The 22756-nt window shown below is 48.1% G+C and overlaps 1 protein-coding gene across 1 annotated transcript in view; it reads left to right on the top strand.

Moving 5' to 3' along the window:
- The window catches only part of KSR1 (kinase suppressor of ras 1), a 49657-nt gene that overhangs the window by 7194 nt on the left and 19707 nt on the right, over positions 1-22756 (top strand). Inside the window, exon 2 of the mRNA XM_079324671.1 lies at positions 18920-19060. Within this exon, the coding sequence (XP_079180797.1) occupies positions 18920-19060 (141 nt within the window). The remainder of the gene's footprint in view (positions 1-18919; positions 19061-22756) is intronic.

The following is a 22756-nucleotide window of genomic DNA, read 5'->3' as shown; positions in this document are numbered from 1 at the left end:
TTTGTTCACAGGGCTAAGCTGGGAGAAACCCCAGAGCAGATATCAAAGGGCTTGTAATTCCCAGGCATATTCAGACAGGGTATCATGTGTGTTGAAATTGGTTTGGTCTTGCTTTGTGGGTCAGGTGTAGTATTTGTAGAACCACTGGCTGACTGCTAAAGGTCTGATTGAAGCACTGCTCCATTGGTAGCATTTTATGTGGGTACAACAAGGCAGAGTTGCTGTGGGATGTCTCTCCATGCAGCCTAAATTCCTGAGCCATTTGCAGTCGTGGCTAGGGACTACAGTGGAATCTGTGGAAACTCATGTTTGGAAGGAAAAAGGAAAGGTATTGTGATCTGGGTCTTTAGCTATTGCACTGAAACTGGCTGGGTTTGTGCTGAGACTGCATTGGTAGGAAATGCAATCCTTCTTTGGGAGATGTTTTCTGTAATGATGCTGAATGCACCTCTGTAGCAGTAATTATCTATTTACCTCTGACTGACTGGGCCTTGTCAGTTCTGCCAGTCTGTAACTGGAGGGGTAACTAACTTAGAGCCAGCTGAACACTTCTGCTAGGGTGACATTAATGTTTAGTGTTTAATTCTTGTGGAAACTAAGTCTACAACAGCATTGTCCTGCCAAGGCAGGTTCTAGTTCTGCTAATTCTTTCCTTATTTTTTCTCCTGTGCTATTCAAATTGCCTGAGTTGCCAAGAATAGCTAGTTTGGGGTTTGGGGTGAGGAGCTCTGCAGTGAATGGACACCTGGCAATATCAGATCTCAGACTGAAGGCAGTGGCAGCCCTGCAGTCAGTGCAGTGGGCAGGGAGTGTGCTGGCAGCAGATGCACTGGTGGTGAGCCCTGCTCTGAGCTGGACTCCCCAGGAGTGTTGGGGCTTCCTTGCAGCTCCTCTCCTCAGTCAGCCCAGCTGCCCTTCTAATAAAGGGGCAGATCCTGCCTCTAGCATTTTATTAACAGTGTCCTTTTAATTGTTGTGTCAAAACAGGACATGTGTCTGACTGTTAGAGACTACTGCTGTACACCAGAAAAGTTCTGAGCCTGCAGGGGAGCTTATAGAGATACCCTTGTTGGCTTCTGCCCTTCTTCCTTATGCTAACTTAGCCAGGACTAGCTAAATCCTACTAGGCTTAACCTGCATCCTCTTTCCAGCTCTCTTAATGCAAAATTCAAGGTTCTTCATCTTTCCCAGGCAGGGCTCTGTGATGTCCCTGCTGCCCAGTGCCTCGTCCTGCCTGTCCCCAGCCTGCAGTGGCTGTGTCCTGCCTGTCCCCAGCCTGCAGTGTCCCTCCACAGGGTTTGTCCTGTGGCCCCAGTGCTGTGACAGCCTCTCCCAGGCCCGCAGACATGGCCCGACTCAGCACTTTTCACACTGCTGGCTTGATCTTTCCTGCAGCTGTAAAACCAAGGTGCAGGGGGAAGGGGAAACACATGAGGAAACCTGGCATGGCCTGATCCCTGCCTCTCTTTCACTCCTCATGGATCCTCCACAGAAACAGGCTGGCTCAGCCCTTGCAGTCCTCTGTGTTCCTGACACAGAGCCTGGTGTGAGCTCTCTGCCATTGCAGGCATGGCCCCTTTATACTGCAGAGAATGAAGTCTCCCCATTCAGCCTGTGTTTTACAGGCTGGGTTAGCAGCCTGGTCTGTCAGCTTCTCTGACAGAGCCTCAGTGCTGTGGGAGCAGCACCAGTGAGCTCTGCAAGTCTCTGCATTGCTGGAATTCTTTGGAATTCTTCTAAGTGCTGAGTGTTCAGCCTCTTTATGCAAGTAGCTGTGGCTCTGAGATTTATCTAACCTCAAACTCTGGGAAAGAGAACATGGGGGAAGTTGGAGAGCCACCCTGATGCATGGGGGAATTTTGAAATTTATCAGTCAGAAACACTCATTTCTTTGAGAAAAATAATTTTGGGAGTTTTTCTTCTAAGATGACTGATGACAGACTGCAAACAGACTGTAGCTTCTGGGAGGCTGGGGTGGGTCCTATGGCACAGCTTTGCTTTGATCTCAGGTAGCTGCACCAGGGTCACATTTAATTACTCTGAAAGCCTGTCTCTGAGCAGTAGATTCTCTTCCCCCAACTGGGATGGACTTCATTATACAGAGGACAAAAGTCTGTATTTTCTTCAGTAAGTTCTTATTTTCATGCAAAACTTTAAGCTGGGTGATAACACATTTGAACTTTGGGGCTATTTTAGATTTATACTTAACTCTCTGATACTAGTTTAATGTTCATATCTCTTCTTAGATTTGAGGTATGAAATAAAGCTCTTTTCTTCCTCAGAGGTTGAAAGACATGGAAAAATCTGCTGTGAGCTGTGTTGCTTTATCTCAAAGCACATATCATTTGCAGCAAAGTAGCTGTTACAGTCCCACAACATATTGTCTAATTATTATTTAATCAATAAGATGTGTATTTCACAGAACAGCATATACACAGCTTTAAAGCCAATGGCCTTGCAAAGTTTATAGTATTGGCTATAAAGTGCTGTCCTCTAAATTATTTTCTCATGTTCCAATGAGCTTCTGGTTACCATCTGCCCTTCACACAGTCATCATATCATGTCTGTTCTTTAAAAGACAATTTAATTAGATCTTCTTTCAGTAGGTTTTAATCAAGTGTTATGGGGTTGCTGGTGAATTATTCACAGCCGTATCACTTGATGGAACACTTGGTCTGCTAAAGGCATCATGTAAGTGACATCTGTAGCAAAGAGTAGAGCTGGCTCTGACTGAGGACCCCACTTATGTTCCTTGGGGCTGTCCAGTTGACATCAGATGAATGTTGGGAATGTGAGCCCACTTTGCTTTTACAGGAGTAGCAATTGAACATGACTATATTGAAAGCAAAGGAGTTGAAGCAAAGTAGGGTAGGAGCTGAATTTAGCTCTAGTCTCTGCTGGCTCAGTTCTTTTATAAGTGCCTTTCAAGGCTGAATACCTTTAACAGCATGGCCTTGACCCCCACTTGAAGCTCCAGCTATTTAAACACAAGTTCTGTTGTACTGTCTTCAGACTTGGTCTGATGTTAAAGTAAGTGTGTTTTGAATGAGCAAGGGAGTGAAAAACAACACTCATATAGCAAATGATAACAACTGAGAAAGTGGATATTTTTAGAATACAGAAGGATTCTTTCTCTGCCTTATTTCACCTGACTCTTAAATTGGTAGAAATTCTGCAGTTATAAGATAACCTTTCATTTTTGTTGAATGTATGTTTCAGCAACACTGCTCTTTTGCCAGTTCAGCTCCCTTTCTGCATGAGACAGCCAGAGCATGAGGCTGCCATCCACACAAGTACACCTGCAAGTTTACAGCAGTAACTGTTCAGCTCTCTCTTAGCATCCAGAACTGACACCTAATTGTTCTTCTCCCTTTTGAGCCATGTATGTGGCAAGAAATGTATTACATGGTAGTCTCATCCATAACATGCAGGTGCTGCTACCCACGGCCTAAATAATATTCAGTGTTTGTATGAAGGTTTGATTTGCTCACATCTATCTCTGAAATCTTTGCCACTGAAATGATTACAGGAATGCTTTAAAGTCCAATTACTCTTAAGCGCCTTCTCTGAATTTTTAGGTGCCTGGACCTTTTCCTGGGGCTGATAGTGAGCTACAGTACTGCTGGAATCAAGAACTGTGTGTAGGAAAGCAACTCCTGCCATTGCCCAATCCATTCTTTCAGTGGGTTAGTGCAGTTGTTTGACTTTAGGGAATGATGTACAGGGAGGTTCTGGAAAACCCCAAGAGACCAATAGAGAATGTAGCAGGTTATTGTATCTCGTTGGAGATCTTTGTGTGTCATGAGCCTTTTGTGAAGGACAAGACTAATTTACAATTTAATTGTGTTGGAATCCTGGATGTGTCAGCACGCTTCACAGGCTCCTCAGAAGGGACAATGGGGTGAGAAGTTGTGCACTCGGCAGTTCCCCCTGCAATGAGAGGGACGGCTGCCTACACTCAGCCCATGCTTTGATCCTTCCTCATTCTCTAGAACGACCAGAAACAAAGAGGGAGTTTTTAATGTTGGCAAGTGAAAGCTGAGTAGTTATTCTCACTGAGAGGAACTGAAAGCAGTTAGCCTATTCATGAGAGGCTTTGCTAACTTCTCTTGGCAAGTAGCAAGGGCAGACACATTTCAGAGAAAGTGCATCTAGTCCTGATTTTATTTAGTGATGGGACAGGACAATGTGGAAGTTGGGATAAGAAGGGAATGAACTGCACTTTTATTGCATTGTACTTCTCCCATTGCTGCTGCAGATGGCCTGGCTGGGACACAAAGGGAGCCTTAGCACCGTTTATCTGGCTTGGGTGTCAGGAGCACACACCTGACAGGTTACCTGCGAGTCTCAAGGTTCATGTTCAAGTGACACTGTAGAGTAGTTGCTTTATAGTGCTCCCTCCCCTTTCAGCTGCTGTGGAAACCACAGGTGTTTTCCTCTCTCTCTGTCTGCCTTTGCTGTTTGTTGGTTCCCTGTGTATCATCCCTGTCCCAGGCCTTGTGCAGCTGCTGGGAGAGTCTTTGCAGCAGAAGGTGCTGCTCCCTGTCACTCACTGGGAGCCTTCCCCTCCCCCAGGATGGGATATTCCCTGTGCAATGCGATCTAACCCACAGTGGCTGGGAACTGATGGTCCAGAGTTCATTTCCAGTTGTTATTGTAGCAGGGAGTCAGGCTGGATGGAGGTACTCATTTCCAGCACAGACCATATACCCTTTGAAAGCATAAACAACCTCTAGGTCAGTTTTACTTAGCTTCATCCACAAGGGTTTCAGCTAAACAGGAAGAGCAAGCAGGAGCTGAAGCACTGCAAGAAGCTGGTTCAGCACTCATCCATGCTGGACTGAGGAAGGTCCCTTCCAGTAGAAAAAGATACATATGGAAGAGTAAGCTCTAAAGCAGCAGTGGGAGCTCCCTGTTTTTGTCTCTTGAGCTGGTCATCTTAACTGCAGTGCCTTTTTTCTCATTATCTAGGATCCTAGAGAAGTCCTTCATAAACAGGATCTAGGATAGCTTGGAAGGCAGGCATGCTCAGAAGTTGTTGCCATGGTCTCTTAGAGGGACTGGAGATTAAAGGGGCTGAACTAGGTGAATCATTACCCTCAGAGTATGAACTTGGAGTGTTGGGGAAGCGTGCCTGGTGTTTGTGCAGACCCAGCAGCAGCAATCTGTGTGTAACTACAGCCAGGATGGGAGCACCAAGCTAGCAGCAGTAAAGCCTCCCTCAGCTGTACTTTGCTGCATGCTGATACAGCCTTCTGTTAAGCTTTGGGGCTGAAAAGACACTTTGCACAGCTGAGTATCAGGATGTGGAGATGGGACTGACTTGTGGTGGCTGGCTGCCATTGCCTGTTCCAGCTGGAATTGGAGTTTCTGCTGCCCTGGGAAATGGGGCTCAGGCAGCTTCTGGAGCAGACTGGGCTCAGAGGCTGTTAAATGCAGAGTGCAGTAGGGCTGCACAGCCAGTGGGAAAGGGGAGCCTCTGGGCTGGACAAACAGGTCACACAGGTTTCCACACGCTCTGTCCTACCTGAGCAGAGCTCCAAGGCTGCAGGAGCTGGATGCTCTCAGGTAGGAGCAGCACCAGCACTTTGTGAGATGAAAGTTTGGCAGAATTGAAGTTCCATCAAGTGCTGGAGTTTGAGCTTAGTTTAGCAAGAATCCGTCAGAATAGTCAATAATTTGACTTAGTTGCAGTTAATAATTAAGTTCCTCCTACAAAGCACCACTGATATAATTAAATTTAGTTTCTAACTCAAGATTAACAGCTTCACTTGGTCCTTGCTATAGCCTTTCTTTTAGATAGAGACCAGCTTGGGTATGAGGATCTGATGATTTGTGCCCTCTTCAGGGAGCAGAGGTCACATCCTGCCTGTCTCTGTAGAGGTGACTCCTACACTCCTGCTCTTCCTGTTGCCTCTCACTCGGCCTGTGGCCCTGCAGAGCAGCAAGGGAGTAGGAAGGAAGAACTAGTCCAGTACACAACCTCACTGAACAAAGACACCCAGCAACTGAGCAGCAGCTTCAGAGCAGAGTAGAGCACACAGCTCATCCCAGCAACTTCAAAATCAGGGAAAAGGCCATGAATAAAACCTTCTGCAACACCATCTTCTGTCTCACAGCCTTTCCCCACATCCCATGTTTGACCCAAACCTCTTCAAGTAATCCTTCATTCTCACTGCAATTGTACTGACTCCATCAGTGGGGTAGTCCTGGGCTTTCAGAAAGGATGTGCACAGAGGTTTGTCTGAGACTGTGATGTTCCTGATTTTGAGGGAGCACAAGGCTAACCTGAGGAGGATGTGGAACTGCAGGGAGAGGGGGCTCAGGACAGGGGCTGGTGACAATGTTTGTTTGCTGAGGAGGAAAGAGAACTGACCCCAAAAGCAAAATTACTGACAAATGGCATCACCAGTCCTGGAGAGAAGATAAAGCTCATATAGTCCATAGACACTATTTTGATTTTTAACTGTTTTAGGAGTCTCTCCTAGACCTGAGCTGTGGGGGACCCAGTTAACCTGGCAGCTGAATCTCAGTTACTCACAGCTTTTCCAGTCCTGTATTTTGTGTCTCAGTACACAAATACTCTGGCAGCATTCTTGATAATTGGTGAGCAAACTGAAAATCTTTGATCCCACTGTATGGCAGAACATACCAAAGCTTTTCTTTTTCCCTCTTAAAATCTTGTATTATAGGTTCAAAGCATTTTGAACAGAGTGGGATTTAGTGTATTTTGTTCTTCCTGACAATCCCAAAATGCAATCTCATAGCAGCTTGTTAAAATAAAGCTGTTTTGCTGTTTTAAAAGAGAGAATGTGGCAAGTTGCCACATTCCAGTTAAGCAATTTCCTATAGTTGACTTTTTTTTAAATGCATGTTTTTTTCAGCCATGTCCCTACTCTGTTTTCTCTGCAAGAAGCCAAAATGCCCCAGACAAGACAGAAGCCCCCAGCTGTGTTTTAATACTTGAAGCAAACTCCCTTTCCCGAGTCTCAGGAGAACAGAACAGGGAGCCTTGGCACAGGGGACTGTACTGTATGTGGCAAACTGGAATTTCTAAGAACTGTGGCTTTTTTTGGAAACAGCATTTTCCTTCATGGAGGTAGATTTGCCCGTTTTTGCTGCAGCAGCCTCAGAAGCAGCTTGAGCTGGAGTCCTTGAGAATCCTCCTGCAGAGAGTGCAGGCTGTGCCGAGCAGTGAGGGGCGGTGGCTCCGCAGCTGCGGCTCCATCCGAGAGCCGGGATCCTCCTCTCCCGAGAGCCGGGATCCTCCTGCCCCTAGAGCCGGGATCCTCCTCTCCCGAGAGCCGGGATCCTCCTGCCCCGAGAGCCGGGATCCTCCTGCCCCGAGAGCCGGGATCCTCCTGCCCCGAGTGCCGGGATCCTCCTGCCCCGAGTGCCGGGATCCTCCTGCCCCGAGTGCCGGGATCCTCCTGCCCCGAGTGCCGGGATCCTCCTCTCCCGAGAGCCGGGATCCTCCTCTCCCGAGAGCCGGGATCCTCCTGCCCCGAGAGCCGGGATCCTCCTGCCCCTAGAGCCGGGATCCTCCTCTCCCGAGAGCCGGGATCCTTCTCTCCCGAGAGCCGGGATCCTCCTGCCCCGAGAGCCGGGATCCTCCTGCCCCTAGAGCCGGGATCCTCCTCTCCCGAGAGCCGGGATCCTCCTCTCCCGAGAGCCGGGATCCTCCTGGATCCTCCCGGCTGCGGGAGGGCAGGACGTGCCTCGCTGCCTTCAGTGGGTGGATGCGTGCCCTGCGAAATTGGTGTTTGGCAGGTGCATGTACAAACTGAGTAACTGATTCAAAAGCATCTGCTGAGTCATTGAAAAGGAAGAGCAGGCAGGTCCTCAAGGTAGTGAGTAATGCTACAGCTTCCTATTTCTGTGACTGTGCTCAGTCCTCTCCCTTTCTCTTTTCAGCTGAAGGAGATGATTGGCAGTGGCTGTGCTGAAGAGGCAAGACTGGACATGCAGGGGCTTTGCAGGCAGGACATGGACATGGAAATGGGCTGCAGAGCCTGGGCAGCCAGACTGCTGCTGAGCTCCCACGTGCCTGTGTCTGTAACCAAACCCAGCACAGGGTTAGTTACTGCTGGGGTAACAGGCAGCACCAGCAGCACCTCCTCCTGCATTGGGGAAATCAGGGCATCTGGAAGTTTCAGATAACTTCAGTGTTCTTTGAATGCAATCACAGCTGGAAGGCTAATAATAATCTGCTGCTGATTATTTGCACTTTCAAGATTTTACTGTAAACAATGTAGTTGAATTTATAAATTTCCTTTGCTGAAACACAAAAGAGAAATAAGACTATCTATGAAGGAAGGATAGAGGTAGAAAGGTTTTCTTTTCTTTTTGTTGAAGATATTTTTAGATTCAGAAGCTGATTCTAAAGCAAGATTGCTGATACTTGGGGAATGCTGCTGTTTTGTTTGTGCCTCCTGTGATGGCTAAGCACTGTACATTTTGCATTTGTGGAAATTCTCAGAGCAACTGAGCTGTGGAAGGACAGCTCATGTGCTCCGTTTTCAAACAAGCCAAATCTGAGGAAAGCTGAGTGTGGGCACTGACTTTGTGCCTGTGAGACAGGTAAGAAGTCTGCAGCTCTGCTGATCCCTTAGCCCTTCATAGGCCTTTGCTGTGTTTCTGGCTTTGGTGTTCTGGAGGAGTGCTAGAAAGAATTGCTCCCAGAAGAGTTTTACATCACACCTGCTAGGAGTGTAGTAGAGTAGCAGTGGCATTTAGAGTCTTCCACTGTACAGGTGTGGCATTGGAGCTTTCTCCAGCACCCTCAGGATGCAGGATTTTCAGTAATGCCTAATTTATCCATGTTCCTTTTGGAGAGATCAAGGTGGAGTTCTGTAAACAAAAGGAATGGGACAAACCCGCGTGATCTTTATAACAATGCAGAGCAGCTTGGCTGCAGTGAGAAATCTCAATTCCTGTGGCATGAATTTGTATCCAGCACTCAGAGCTGTCTGCTGGCAGGCAGAGAAATACAACACAGAATCCCTTTTGTTTGCCCTGCTCCTTGGGAGGAGAGTATTTCCATGACAGACTGGCACACAGGCTGTCACAATGGCTTTTTTCTTTTCTCCTCAGCAGTTGGGGGTTTGTGTGTTTCTGGTCTCTGTGGCTCCTCTGGGCTGAGCAGGGGCACTTGAAACTCTGAACCAGAGCCTGCTCAGCTTCTCTCCAGCACACAGTCCAGCAGATACCTTCAGACAGAAGGGATGTAACAGCACAAGGAGTGCAAAGGGGTGATGAAGTTGTTTTTGGAGACTATTTCCTAAAGAGCCTGAAGAGCGTGCAAAGCAAAAGGAGAAACGGAATGAAAGCATACAAGTGTATAAATCACATTTTACAAATGTTTCTTACAGGCTGATGCTCTGGAAATTTTTCTGAATTGTGGAAGTGATGGCAAATGTGAGAACTTTGCTGCTCTAAAGGCCTTTTTCAATCCCCCAACTGGAGCAAAAAAGTCAGGCTCGGTTTTTTTCACAAATTCTTCATAAAATAATTTTTGGACACACAAGCAAAATGGTTAAACTCTGATCCTGAACTGGCACATTTTCTTCCATTGTACATTTAATGCAGATTTTTATTAGAATAATATGTTTTGAGAACTTTAATTTGCTTCCATAGAATGCTTGAAAATTAGAAACTTGGTTTTAGCCAACTGTCACAATACACTTCTCTTCAATGAACAAAACTGAAGGAAAACCAGTCCCAGCCCCCACCTCCTGTTCTGCTTAGTTACAGAAACAAATGTGTGTGAAGTTCTGTGGAAATTCACAAAAGTAATGGATGTTGTGCCTGCCTGAAAGATGCTGAGCTTGGAGCTTGTTATCTTTGTATTTTGATCTTTTTTCAAGTGTTGATTAAAATCTTTCCAGGCTGCTGTGTGATGCCAAGTAGCTATTGCAGAGCTGTCTGGTGTATGGCCAGTTGCTGCTTATCACTCCCCTCTGTATTTTTCCTCATACAACTATTACTGGCTCAGCAGCTGTATTTTCCTCTGCTTTTTAAGTGGACACAACATGGCTTAGATGAAAGTCTCAAAGTCACAAGAAAAACAATGTTCTTTTTGGGGCTGGGAATCTGGGTTCAGGTGTCTGCACTCTAAATCCTGTATTTGTATTTAACTAGTGATGGAAGCCCCTCATGGTTGCTACAGGCAAATGTGAACCAGTAAGAGAGAGCCCCAAGGAGATTTTTTGAAAAACAAAATGTGAGCAGTGAGCCATGGCAGCTTTCTCACTCAGTGTCTGTGAAAAGAGAAATGTGACCCCAGTCCTTGCCAAAATAGCACAATTCTTTCTAGCAGAAACCAAATAATTGGGAACATTTCAGAGAATACAGTTTCTTAGCTGAGATTTCCCAGGGTGCAGAGACAGAAGCTGCAGGCTGCTCCTGCAGAGATGTAACTTTGCTGTGTAAAGCTCTTCCCCAAAGGCCTGCAGCAGGGGAAGGTGCAACTCTGCAAGTGCTCAAATAATTGAGTCAAACAAGCAGAGGATTGGATTTGTTGTGTTTTGTTTCCTTCCCTTGGTCTGGTAATAACCCTGAGAACAAACTGCTAATCTGTCTCACTCCCCAGCCAGTACGTGAGGGAATGGTAGAGAATGGAGGTTTGTGCTTGTGTTTTATTGAGGCTACAGAAAAAGAAATGTGTAAGACAAAAAGAAGGTGGTTGGGAAGGCAAGGGGAAGAAAAATGGAAAAAAGCCTTTGGGATTGGGAGCAGCATCCTGGGCAGTAAAATGCTCCATTGAAGGATCTCTGAGTTCTGTCCTGGGGGTGCTCAGGCCTCATCCCAGGTCTTCCCCTTGGAGCTCACTGTGTCCCAGCCTGTGCTGCTTAGGGCCTGCAGAATGAGGCTTGCAGTGAGGAAGGGGAAGTGCAGCAATATGAGGGGACCTGCAATTAGTCATTCTCTTCCTGACCTTGCTGAAGGAAATGTCTGCCTTCATATTGTCTGCTGTAAACTCTCCTTTATTTAGGCTCTGAGTTTACACATGCACAGCTTGTTGTGTCTGTATTTCCACTTCCTGTATCAGTCAAATATACCTGAGAGTTCTTTCAGAGATGTGTGAGAATGATTGGTGCCACCACAAAAATTATGGAGGATATTGTCTTTAAAAGCACTTTAAGGTTTGAATTTTACAGAGAGATCCAACACAACTCCTATGCCCAGAGCATGGCTTGGTGTTTCCTTTTCAGATTCTGAGCCTTCCATAGTCTTTCTCTCTGTCACTTGCTGCCTGCTGCTGCAGTTGCTGGAAAACCCACAGGGAGTTGAGGGTAATTGTTTTCTTAATGGGAGGAGAGATCCAGTGGGTTTGCCAAGATACTGAATAATTACAGAGAGAGGCAGAGTTATGTTTGGGCTGCATTTGCCTCTGTGGGACTTTACAGAGTTGGACAGGTACTTGTTTACTTGTTTGGGGAGCCTGGTGTTCTTCACAGCAGGGTTGCATTGGACTGCTCAATGGCCATGCACCAAGTCCAGGAGGGAAGCCTGGATGGGTCTGTAGGGCTGTGTGAAATTACAACACCCTGAGGAGGGGTTTTGGCAGCAGAAAGTTGCTGTGCTCCGTGTGGAAGCACAGCTAAGCTGATGAAGCCTGGCTGAGGAGGAGAAGCTGGCTGTGCTGGGAGCTGGGAGCAGCAGAGCTGCAGGTCTGATGTGGCAGCAGCAGGGCTGTGCTCAGCAAAGGGCAGGTACAGTTCTTAGTCGTGCAGTGTGCTCTCAGTCATGCTGTTACACTTGTGTGTCCTCGGGTTGCAAAGGAAGGGGGAGGGCTTTCATTTTTAGTGTTCAGTGGGTGTGAAATCTCTGATCTTTAAGCAGAGGACTGTTCCTGTAGCTGCATTAGGCTTGGATGCCTTGCTGGGATGAAATCTTTGAACAGAATTATGTTATGAGGCTCAGGGAACTACTTGATTGTGCAGTTTCATGCTCCCACTCTTAGCTGGGAAGGCCTCAGCTGAGTGTTTACAGCCTCAGTTGCTGGGACTGTGAAAAAGAGAAGAGGGGAGAAGAAAAGGAGTGGTATGTGGCCTCCAAGTGACCCAGAAATGATGCTGTCTGCATCATTTGACAAAGCAGAAATAACATACTGTAGTGTTTGTGCAGTGGCTATTGTGTCAGCCTGAGGCATGACTGAGAGTTCAAAGGAAAATCCATCCATCTGGTGTTCCATCTCTCCCTGCCCCTCTACCTCTCTGTGCTTGTACTCACCAGTTTCTCCTAAGGCTTCTGCCCCCCAGCACACCTTGCCTGCACATTTTCCTGCTGGCTTCTGCTGGGTCCTGTTTTGCAGGGTTTGTTTAGCAATGCATTGAGAAACTATTTCCTTTTCTGTTAAAAACAAGCCCAAAGTCCCTGAGCTGGGTCCTGCAGGACAGCAGGGCTGGCACTGGGGCTCCATGGTGGCACTGCCACCCCGGGGCTTGTTCCCTGCCTGGATCCTTGTGACAGCCTCTGCTTTCCACAGTCCCTGCTGCTGGGAGCCCCTGCTTGGAGCTGAGCACTGGGAGAGCTTCCATGGCCCCTCTTCAGAGCTGCTCCTTCACTTGTGCAAATGGTTGTTAATCCTTCTTCCTCTTCCTCGTTTTTAACAAGGTGCTGCTGCCTGGGGTCCTTTGAGTGTGTTGATGCTCCTGAGGTGTCTGTGGCACTCCAAGCAGTGGCACTGTTGTGCCCCAGTCTTGTTCAGGGCATTGTGCCTGTGGCCCAACACAGCAGTCACCACAGACCTGGTGCCTGTGATTGCACTGTGTGATCTGTGCAGAGTGCACAGCAAATGCACCCAAGCAAGCAAGAGCTCTGGCTGTTGTTTCAGCACAGTTAAAAACCAGAAACCAGGCCTCACATTCTGGACAGGTGTCCTGCTCACTGCCAGGCTTCTTGCTGAATGAGTCAGCTGGGTTCAAGTAGAGAATGTGAATTCCACAGGCTGCAGGTCAGAGTCTGATGTGTAAGTGATCCTTTTCTCAGATGCCATGTCAAATAAAACAAGTGACTTTGCTGCCAGATATTTCTCTGTAATATTTTGTCTGATACCTATTTTACCATGCATGGCTGGTGAAAATACAGGTCAATATCATCCTTTAGTAGCTTCAGTTCTGTTGGTTTTGAGGGCAAAGCCATGTGGGTGACAAACAGAATGACCTAATTTTTTAGGATACAAATAATTCCTTGAAATCAAGTGTTTTGCTTCTCTTCCTCTTACTTGGGTTGTGAATTTTGCTCCTGTGCAGATCCTGTGCTTGCCTTGGAAGGAGCTGTTTGAATTTCATGCAGATCTCAAGGTAGTTGGAAGTTTGTGAGATTGAGACTCTCCAGCTGAATCCTTCATTATGTGACTGTTCCTAATGGAAGCACAGATGGGAAGGATGGTTTTCTCTTGTGGCTGAACGAAGTGTTCTGTGAACAGGTTTGGATCAGATTTCACTGCAAATTGAGCATATGTCATGTGAAAAGGGTACAGACCCACTCTCTCAGTTTAAGCAAGCAGATTTGGTTCTAAACCAGTCAAAACCAGGCAGTGGTTCAATTCTGCCTCTACAGCACTGAGAGCTGGGGCAGAGCCTGGGCCCTGCAGAGCTCAGGCCCTGTGCAGGTGCCACACAAGGAACCAACCCCTCCCCATGACAGGCACCCTTCATGGCCACTCAAAATTCGGGTCAGTGCCTGCTCTGCCTCAGGATCCATCTGGGAAATGGCCTCAAAAGCAACCCTGGCCCTGTGGGTTTTGCAGAGAGGAGCACAACAGAGGCAGCAAATTCCCAGATCCTGCATTAACCATGTGGGAATGCCAAACTGGTGGAAATAGCAAACACCTGGGTCTTTGCCTTGCTTGGATCAACCCCACTGCACCCTTGTTTCACTTTAAACTGCATAGCTTTGGGAAAGAGCCCTCACATGCTGCTGGTCTCCCAGTAGCTGCTGAGATCTTTATCAGTTTCTCACATGGTTGCTGAGCATGACTTCAGAGACAAATTTGGCAAGTCCAGTTCTGACCTTTTTATGTTCTCTTGAGTGCTCAGGTGGCCTGGAAGGTTTTTTTGGTCTGACATAGGGTTTGTATATATAAGGGCACTGGGGAAAATAGATAAGAGTCAGCTAAAGGTGTGAAGTGAATCCACTTTCACTGGATGCCTTCAGATGACTCATCTGACTTTCCCCAGTGCCCTGTGCAGATAAACTCCAGTTCAGAATTTTGTCTTCTGTTTCAGGAGACAGAAATGCAGAGCCTCCCTTTGCTCTGATCCTGATCTGGCCTGTGCAGTGTCCTGCTGCAGCAGGAGCTGCTGGGGAGCTTCAGAGAGTGCTCCCTGCCCTCTGGCTGGTTCTTGGCAGGAGCTTAATAGAGGAGTTCCTTCCTGATTAATTCCTGTCTGAGGCAAGATAGATGATTTGCATTTCTCTTAACCGCATGCAAGAGCTGGGCCATACATTGATCTGATCCTTTTAAAGCCTCAGCCACCAGCTGGGTAAATTGCAGGGCAGGCCTTGGTTGTAGCCTTGGAAATTTCAGTGTAAGCTCATAGTTATTGTCTCCTCCAGTGCTGCCAGGCTCCCTGAAATTGCATCTCCAAGCACAGGAGCAGTAAGATCTGCTTTTGATCATGTGCTTGATTTGTTGATCAAATCATGACAGTTGTTTGTTATGGGTAGTGCAAAATTCCTCTTCTAAACATTGCATATGTTTTAAGTCAACAAGAAAAGTTGCAGGCTTCACTGAGCAGATCATAAGTTTTGTGAAAGTGTGAAAACATGGCATTTGGTTGTGAAATGTATGATTGAATCAAACTTGGTTTCCAACTGTTGATATTCTGAAGGAATCTTGGCTGGCACTTTGCTATAGCAGAGTCCCTCTTCTTCTCCCCAAGTTGCTTGATTTACAATTTCCATTCTATGCCATCGTTTCTTCTTCCAGCTCTTCCTTGTAGTATCTCCTGAATTCTGCACCCTGATGTCAGTGATCTGGTTTTACAGATGCTTTTCTGTGTCATGTCTGCAGAAGTGCAGCTGAAAAACTTGTGGGCATTTGCTTTTTGTTTTTTGTCCTCTAAAGTCCCAACTGTTGGCTGGAGGTCATGGATACGGGCAGACTTGTATCTCAAGAGATCTGCTGTTTATTTTGAAGAAATAAATAAATAAGTACAAGCTTGGCAGTTTTCTCCTAAATTTTTGGACCTGCTTCTCATCTGTGCTGAAAAGGGATCTTTTAAAGGCACTGTAAGGAAATGAAAGTGCATCCAGGAGCACCTGGCAGCCTGTGCCTGTCTCAGAGCAATGAGAACTGGTGTCCTGGCCATCAGCTGCTCAGTGTCCTGTCCCTGTCCTTGTCCTTTCCCATCCCTGTGGGCTGAAGGCAGCTGGAGTATTGTTGTTTGGTGTGGTACTCATTTGGGATGAGTAGGACGTGCCATTTAGCAAGCAGGCAGTGAGGAGCTGCTCTTGGCTTTATCACTCAGTCTGGTTTGTGGTTGGAGACCTGTGTACTGCTTGTGGGTTTTTATGTGCGTCACTGAACCCAGAAATTTTATTATATTCTCAGAAAAGGGTTTTGCAACAGCTCAGCTATTAAAGCTAAACCATGTAGTTTAGTAAAAAGTCTGGGCAGGAAACAACAAAATGAAATTCATCCTAGGGGAGAAGTGTGGTGCATGTAGGCCGGGAAGAGAATTCAAATACACTATTTATAGCACTAGGGGAAAACAATTTTGGACTTGAGGAGTAAATGTGAAGGAGCTATCTGGGCAAAACCAGCCTTGGCCCTCTGAGACACTCAGGCCTGTGCTGCTACAGTGCTTATGCACTTTGGAGAATTCCTGACATTCCAACAAAGAAGGAAAGTTTGACATTGAAATCCGTGGTGCACAGAGTCCCTTCCAGCAGTGTCCTTTAGGGGTTTATGCTATGGCTGATGCTGGGGAAGGGGAAATAGTTGAACCAGTATTTTTTAAGCAGTAGCAGTAAGAGGCTGGTGCCTGCTCCAGGGAGCTCCTGCAGGAGAGCAGGCAGAGCTGTGCAGGGAGGGGCAGGGATGAGAGCCCTGGCTCCTGATCAGACAGATCAGGTCAGTGGCAGAGCCAGGAGTGCAGCCCAGCTCTGCTCTCTTACTCATGTGATGCTGCTGGTGTTACTCTGGGGCTGGCACTGCTCCTGTGAGCAGTGGCTGTAGCTCAGCAAGGTCCTGCCTGCAGCAGCGTGCTGTCCTCGTGACTCTGCACGCTGCAGCTGGAGAGCCTGGGGCACACACTTTGTGTCCTTTCTTTTACATACTTGGTGAGTTTTCATTTATAGATAGGTGCTGAGCCCTCCTTTCCTTCCACTGTGGTTTTTGGAACAGATTCTGACACCTCCATTGCCTGCAGTTCCCTGCTTTATTCTGGATCATGTGCTACTTTTAGGACATTTGCCTGTAATTGGTGTTCCATATAGCTAAGCGTGGAGCTCTGGCTTTACAGAGTGTGCTGATAGCTCATCCTTCTTCCAGCAAAAATAAATCTTGCCTGATGGGAGATCCTGCACTAAAATAAAGATTACAGACTGCAGAGCTGAGCTGCTGCTTTACACACAGCCCCATCAGGGCTGGCTGTACCAGTTCCAAAATCACTGTGCAGTCTTGCCTGTGTCCCTGGATGCTCCACAGCCCTGAGGCGTGCCCAGGAATGGGGCAGGGTGAGGTGAGCCAGGGGCAGCAGCACAACATCCCTGTGCCCTGGGAATTCCATGGACAGGCTCAGGAACACGTGCTGAGCTCTTTGCCCGGGGCTGGGCTGTGGTTGCAGTTTGTGTATGGGAACACGTATCATCATTGGCCCTTCCCTCCAGTGGCCTCTGGAAAGAGACAGGGCTTGGGTGATTTCTGCCTTCCTTCTCTTTTCCATGACATAGCTATTGCACAGTTGGGAAGCTGTTTCTCATTTGTGTAGGCTGACTTTTGGCACACTGGGGGCTGTTGAGTTTACAAATTTTCTGCAGCCTCTTCTTTCTGTGTCCTGAGGAGCCCTTGCCCATCTCCTCATCCCAGGCTGCCCAGTGGCAGTGTCCACAGAGGGAAGGAGCACACGGGGAAGGGAGACCCTGCAAGCTCCTTTCTCCATGGCAGTGAGCAGGAGTGCTCTGGGGCCAGGCTGCTGTGGGAAAGGACGTGTGACAGTGACAAAGCAGAAGGTCAGGGCTGAGGCAGCCGGGGACACGTGTGTGCCCCAGCCTGCCTGGGGCTGCCTGCAGGATCCCAGCTCCCCTCGGAGCCAGGGGAGCTCGGGGAGGGGCAGGGAGAGGGCAGGGAGCAGCACAAGGAGCAGCAGCAGCACAGGGAGCAGCACAAGGAGCAGCAGCAGCACAGGGAGCAGCACAGGGAGCAGCAGCAGCACAGGGAGCAGCACAAGGAGCACTCAGCAGCACAGGGAGCAGCAGCAGCACAGGGAGCAGCACAGGGAGCAGCAGCAGCACAGGGAGCAGCACAAGGAGCACTCAGCAGCACAGGGAGCAGCACAGGGAGCAGCAGCAGCAGCACAGGGAGCAGCACAGGGAGCACTCAGCAGCAGCACAGGGAGCACTCAGCAGCACAGGGAGCAGCAGCAGCACAGGGAGCAGCAGCAGCACAGGGAGCAGCACAGGGAGCAGCAGCAGCACAGGGAGCAGCAGCAGCACAGGGAGCAGCACAGGGAGCAGCACAGGGAGCACTCAGCAGCAGCGTGGCACCTCTGGGGCCCAGGCACAGCTGAACCCACAGACAGTCCCTCCCCAGGCTGGCCCTGCTCTGCTCTGCTCTGCTCTGGCCAGAGGAAGCAGAGCAGGGCTGGAAAAAAGGAACTGCTGTCAGCCCCTTTATAGAAAAAGAGGTACTAAGAACGAGTGATTGGGATTTCCAGTTCCTTGTAGGCCTGGTGCTCCAAAGCTGTGTTGGGAAGTTGTGGTGAAAAGGCTCCTCTGGTTTCAGCAGGGTGGTCAGAATGAGAATGCAGAGTTTCTAGGACATGGAAGTCCTGGATTGCCTCTCCTGGGAATGGCAGTGCTGTGCATTGCTCTGGCATTGCAGGAATTGGAATCACTTCAGTGTTCACACACTTTTTGATAAATCTCAAACTGCTGTCAGAATTCAGTGTGTGGGCAGTGACAAACTTGTTATACCTGATAGTTGTAAGGAATAGATTGCTCATAAAACATCCTGTCAACTAGCTTCATAGGAAAGCACTTAAACTCTAAGAGGAGACACGTTATAATGGTCAAAGAATCCATGTTTGTTTTTCCCTTTACATTTTCAGTCTGATCATGTCCCAAATGCTAAAATTTGTTGACTAAGAACATGTTTTGGTTTATAAATCATGGATGAACTAACTTGCTTTGAGACATTGTTTTGTTAGGAAGGTTTTGAAGCTTAAGCCTGCCTCATGGGAATGTGTGACACAGTGAGCAATCTTTGGAGAGTATTTTCTTTTTGATAAGCAAACATAGGGCACAAATAATACTCCTTTTTGCTGTTTTATTCTTTTGTGCCTAAATTGAAGAATTTTGTGTAGTTCATCTGTCGTGAGATGGTCAGGTGATAAAAGCTTTGGAATAAAACTTTAGAATAAGAGATGTGCAGCAATCATCTAGTCCAGCTGCCTGCATTTTGTTCTTTTAAGTTAGCTGCTTTTAATGTTGATTTTGTAATAGAACTGCCCATCAGATAACAGGCCTCGGAGTCTTTAGGTACTTTGGCTATTCCTGCCTCAGAGCTGCTGTTGATGGGGGATTAGAGCAGGTCCTGCCTTCTGCTGAAATGCTGAAGAGCAGAGATGCTCCTAGGAGAATGTCACTCCATGCAGGGAGGAGCCTGCTGCCGAGCCATGGTGCAGACACAGCCTGGGGAGGCTCGGCGCGTTTTTGGAGCTGACAGTTTGTGTTCTGGGTCCCGCAGGTGAAGCTCATTGACTACATCCACCGGCAGCGGCAGTGCAAGCTGAGCGTGCCCCTGAGCGACCGCACGGCCGAGCTCAACAGCTACCCCCGATTCCACGACTGGCTGGACATCGTCAACGTCAGGAAGGAGGTGGTGCAGGTGAGGGGACCCGCCCCGCTGCCGCGGAGCCCTCCTGGCATCCCCAGCTGCCTGCGGGTCTGACAGCCAGGGCAGGGCTTCAGCACTCGCTGCCTGTTCCATGCGCTGTGTGCTGTGCCCAGCATGAGCCAAAGCAGGACCAGTGTTACCACCTCACACACACACACCTTCAGCTCACTCCACTGACAGCTAAACAAGGCAGAAAAGGCCTTTTCTGTTGTTTTTCCCATTTTTGCCTCTGCAGGCCAGGTCACAATGTTCTCATTCAATTTCCTTTGATCGCTGAACAACTACAAATTTTCTTTGACCTCAGCAGGAATCTGCCTGGGTGAAAAATTCCACAGATTTTCATGGAAGTTGTTCCAGCTCGGTTCTGATGTTACTAAGTGGTCTCTGGTGAAACAGGATGGGTTCAGGACCAAGGTGTTCCTTTTATTTCCTACTGTTCATTTTGAATGTGATGCTGGTGTTGCCTTCCAGCCCAGCAAGGTTTTGGGTGGCACAGCCAAAGGTGCAGCAGTGACAATGAGAGGACAAAAGCAGCCTGTTGCTGTGGCCAAACTGCCAGGCTCCCAGTGTTGGTTTCTAAGGTTACTGGAATTGCCTGAGTCTAAAAGAATGTCTTTGTAGCTCTTTTATAAATCCTTTGTGATGCCTGCAGAAAGGGAGGGGGGAGTAGGGAAGAGGTGAAAAAAAGGGAGGAGGAGGTGGACAGTTCAAATCTGCCACATCCTGCTAATTCAGGGAGCAGAGGGAGGGAGCTGAGACTGCCCTTCTGTATGTGTGGTCACTAAAAGGGGTGAACAAGTTTGGGTTTGGTCTAAGGCAGAAAGAATTTTCCAGATCTTTATTATTTTGTGTTCCCTTGCTGCCCCCTCCCAAGCAGTGTCCAGTTGAATGAACTGTTCCTTCTGGACAGAGCTGTAAGAAGTGTACAAAGCCCTGAAATTCCTCTGGGATTCCAAATATGTGGTTATCTTTCAAGGGTTCTGTATCCACTTTGTGAAGCTGCAGGAGCTTCTGTAACACTTGCATTAGCTGGGCAGCAGATCTGCAGCACCCTGTAGGTCATTAAAGTATTTCTGAGTGGGCATGCTGGAACAGGCTGTGAGCTGGGGGGAGTGGAAATAGCTGGGCTAGTAAACCAAGTGCTCTGCTCTTGCAGTGGGTTTTTTGGTTTTTTTTTTTGGTCCTGTTATTTCACTGCTCAGAAAATAGCCATGGAGCTACTGTTGGTGGTGGACACTGACATCAGCACAGTGCTGAGAGCTGTCTGGGATGAGTTACCTTTCAGAAATGTCTCAGATATCATGGGATCATTCTTGCTGTTGTTTAGATTTCATACAGTATGTTGCACTGCATTTCAGCTGAAAGCTTTCAAAATGGAATTCACTGACAGAAGGAGCTTTAATAGGTTAGTTATTACAAAATCTAGAGTGGTGTCTGCTTGTGCACACTGCCTGTGACAGGATTGCAGACAGGGTTGAGCAGATCCTGCTGTGAAAATGGGGACCCTCCAGTGGTTGTGGCTCTGTGCTACTGGGAACAGCTTCCCACCTCTAGATACTGTTAGCTCACTGTAAAATGGAAATTGCCATGCTGGGCTTCCTTCTTAAGGTTTCCAAAAATGGTGCAGAGAGGAGGAAAACTGCACAAGTGTCTCAGTGTGGTCATGTGGCACACAGCCCTCTCTTCTTGTGCCTTTTAGGCTCTGAAACCAGTTGGAGAGGTTGCCAGGTACCTGTGGAGTCTCAGCAGAGCTTTCTCAGAGCCCTGCCCTGGGCACCTCTGAGAGCTGAACAGAGCAGCAGGTCTGGCACAGGAGGAGGTGCAGTGGAGGGCTCTGTGCCTGCTGCCTGACAGGGACAAATCAGGAGAAAGGCCTGAGTTCATGGGGCTTTTACTTTTTGAAATGGTTCTGATTCCCTTTGCATTTCAGTGCTACTGGAGGGAGTATTTTCAAGACTGTGCTAATCTGTGACATAACACTGTTGAAAAGCAGCCTAATTGCAGGAGTTCTTTAGCTCAGCGGTGAGAGGAACAATGCTCTGTTTCTCTGTCTCCCCTCCCCTCCCCTCGCTCCCCCCAGGCCTCTCCCAAATAAAGCTGCCATGCAGGGAAGCACAGAAGCTCCCAGGCTCCTGTCAGAAATAGAGCAGCAGCTCCAATTTAGAATATCTGCTGACTCCTCTACTCCTGAGTGAAGACTATTTTTTGCTCAGTAACTTGCTCTAGACATTGTGAAGCTCGAAAGCTCTGGTGATTATAATTGCTGGGCTCCTTTATTTCTTTGAAAACCTATATTTAAAAGGAGAGTAATGACTGCCTGTGAAGTCCTTTAGTTGTGGCAGAGATTGCAGCAGTAACAATGCAGTGTTTGTGGCGTTGGGCAACAGCTACAGCTGAGGAGAGCAGCGAGCCGGTGACGCTGCGCCGCGTGCGAGGGCTGGGCTGTGCCCACCTGGGCCCCCAGGTAAGGTGGGCACTGCCAGCCCCAGCTGGCACCCTCTGCCTCCCTGCATACACTCCTGAGGGGTAAGGGAACCTGGAACCCCACCCAGCCTGGGCTGTTTCTGTGCCTGTGCTGCTGTTCCTCCCGTGGGTTGCCAGGGTTTTATCACAGAAGGTGGTAGCGGGCTCTGCTTTGGAGCTGGGCTAATGTGCTGCTGTAACTTACTTTTTAAATACTGTTCTAGGCAATGCTGGAGTCTTTGTTTTTGCATTCTAGAAAATGATTAGTTATAGAGTTTGATTAATTTTAAAGACTGATTGTATGTGTAGTTTAATGCCAAAAATTATGTATAAATGGTTAAATATGGTGGACTGAAAGTGAGCAAAGAGGTATTTGAACTGAGACCTTAAAAGACAGGGAAAGAGTCTTAAAGACAGAAGATGTGTTTATGCTGTGTAGTCATCTTGGGTGGGTAGAAATTGCTCTGAAAATGGTCTTAGAAAAATACTTTGATCTGGATTGTCCTGCTTGCCTTGGGAGTTGGAGTCAGGAATTGGGGGGGAGTGGGAGCATGATAAAGGGGGATGAGAACAGAGTGCTGTCTCCACTCTTGAGCTGATGGAAGAAGTCTCTTGCAGAGATATTTGCTGGGTTCTGAGCTTGGAGCATGACTGCTAAATAGAAGAGACTACAAGAAATTCTGTTGGCTTATTTTCTTCAGCACATAAAGTGATTTTCTCTGCCTTTATCATTGTGCTTCCCAGAAACATAGCCATTGTGTTTGTTCCCACATGTAACTTGTCACTGTCTTAAAAAGTAAGAACAGAGTCATCCTCTTATCATCTTTGAAGCATGTCTGGGCCAGCCCTGCTGGCTGTGGAGCAGGGGTGCCAGTCAGTCAAGCTTGGGAAGCTGTTTTTGGAGTGGGTAGCTGTCATGCACAGGGAGGGGCACATCCTGCCCTGGGGTCTGCTGGCCACGAGCAGGGCTGTGCCACCAGGGAGACTGGGAGAAGCTGCAACAGGGCTGTGGTTGGGGCTGCTTTGTGGCTGTTCCTTTTGGGAAGGGACCCTTTGTACCCTTGTACCCTTTTGTGGGATGAAGCCATCCCCAGTCAGCAGTGATGGCACAGAGCTGCAGACTGGGCAAGGCAGGGCAGAGCTGGGCACAGAGCAGGAAGGGCTCGTGCCTCTGGCAGGGACTGTGTGCCAGGGGCCCTGTGACAATGGCCCTGTCAGGGTGGC

This window comes from Erithacus rubecula (genome assembly GCF_903797595.1).
Source record: "Erithacus rubecula genome assembly, chromosome: 22".
Lineage (NCBI taxonomy): Eukaryota > Metazoa > Chordata > Aves > Passeriformes > Muscicapidae > Erithacus > Erithacus rubecula.
The sequence above is the reverse complement of the archived record's forward strand: the minus strand, read 5'-3'. Positions and strand labels throughout refer to the sequence as shown.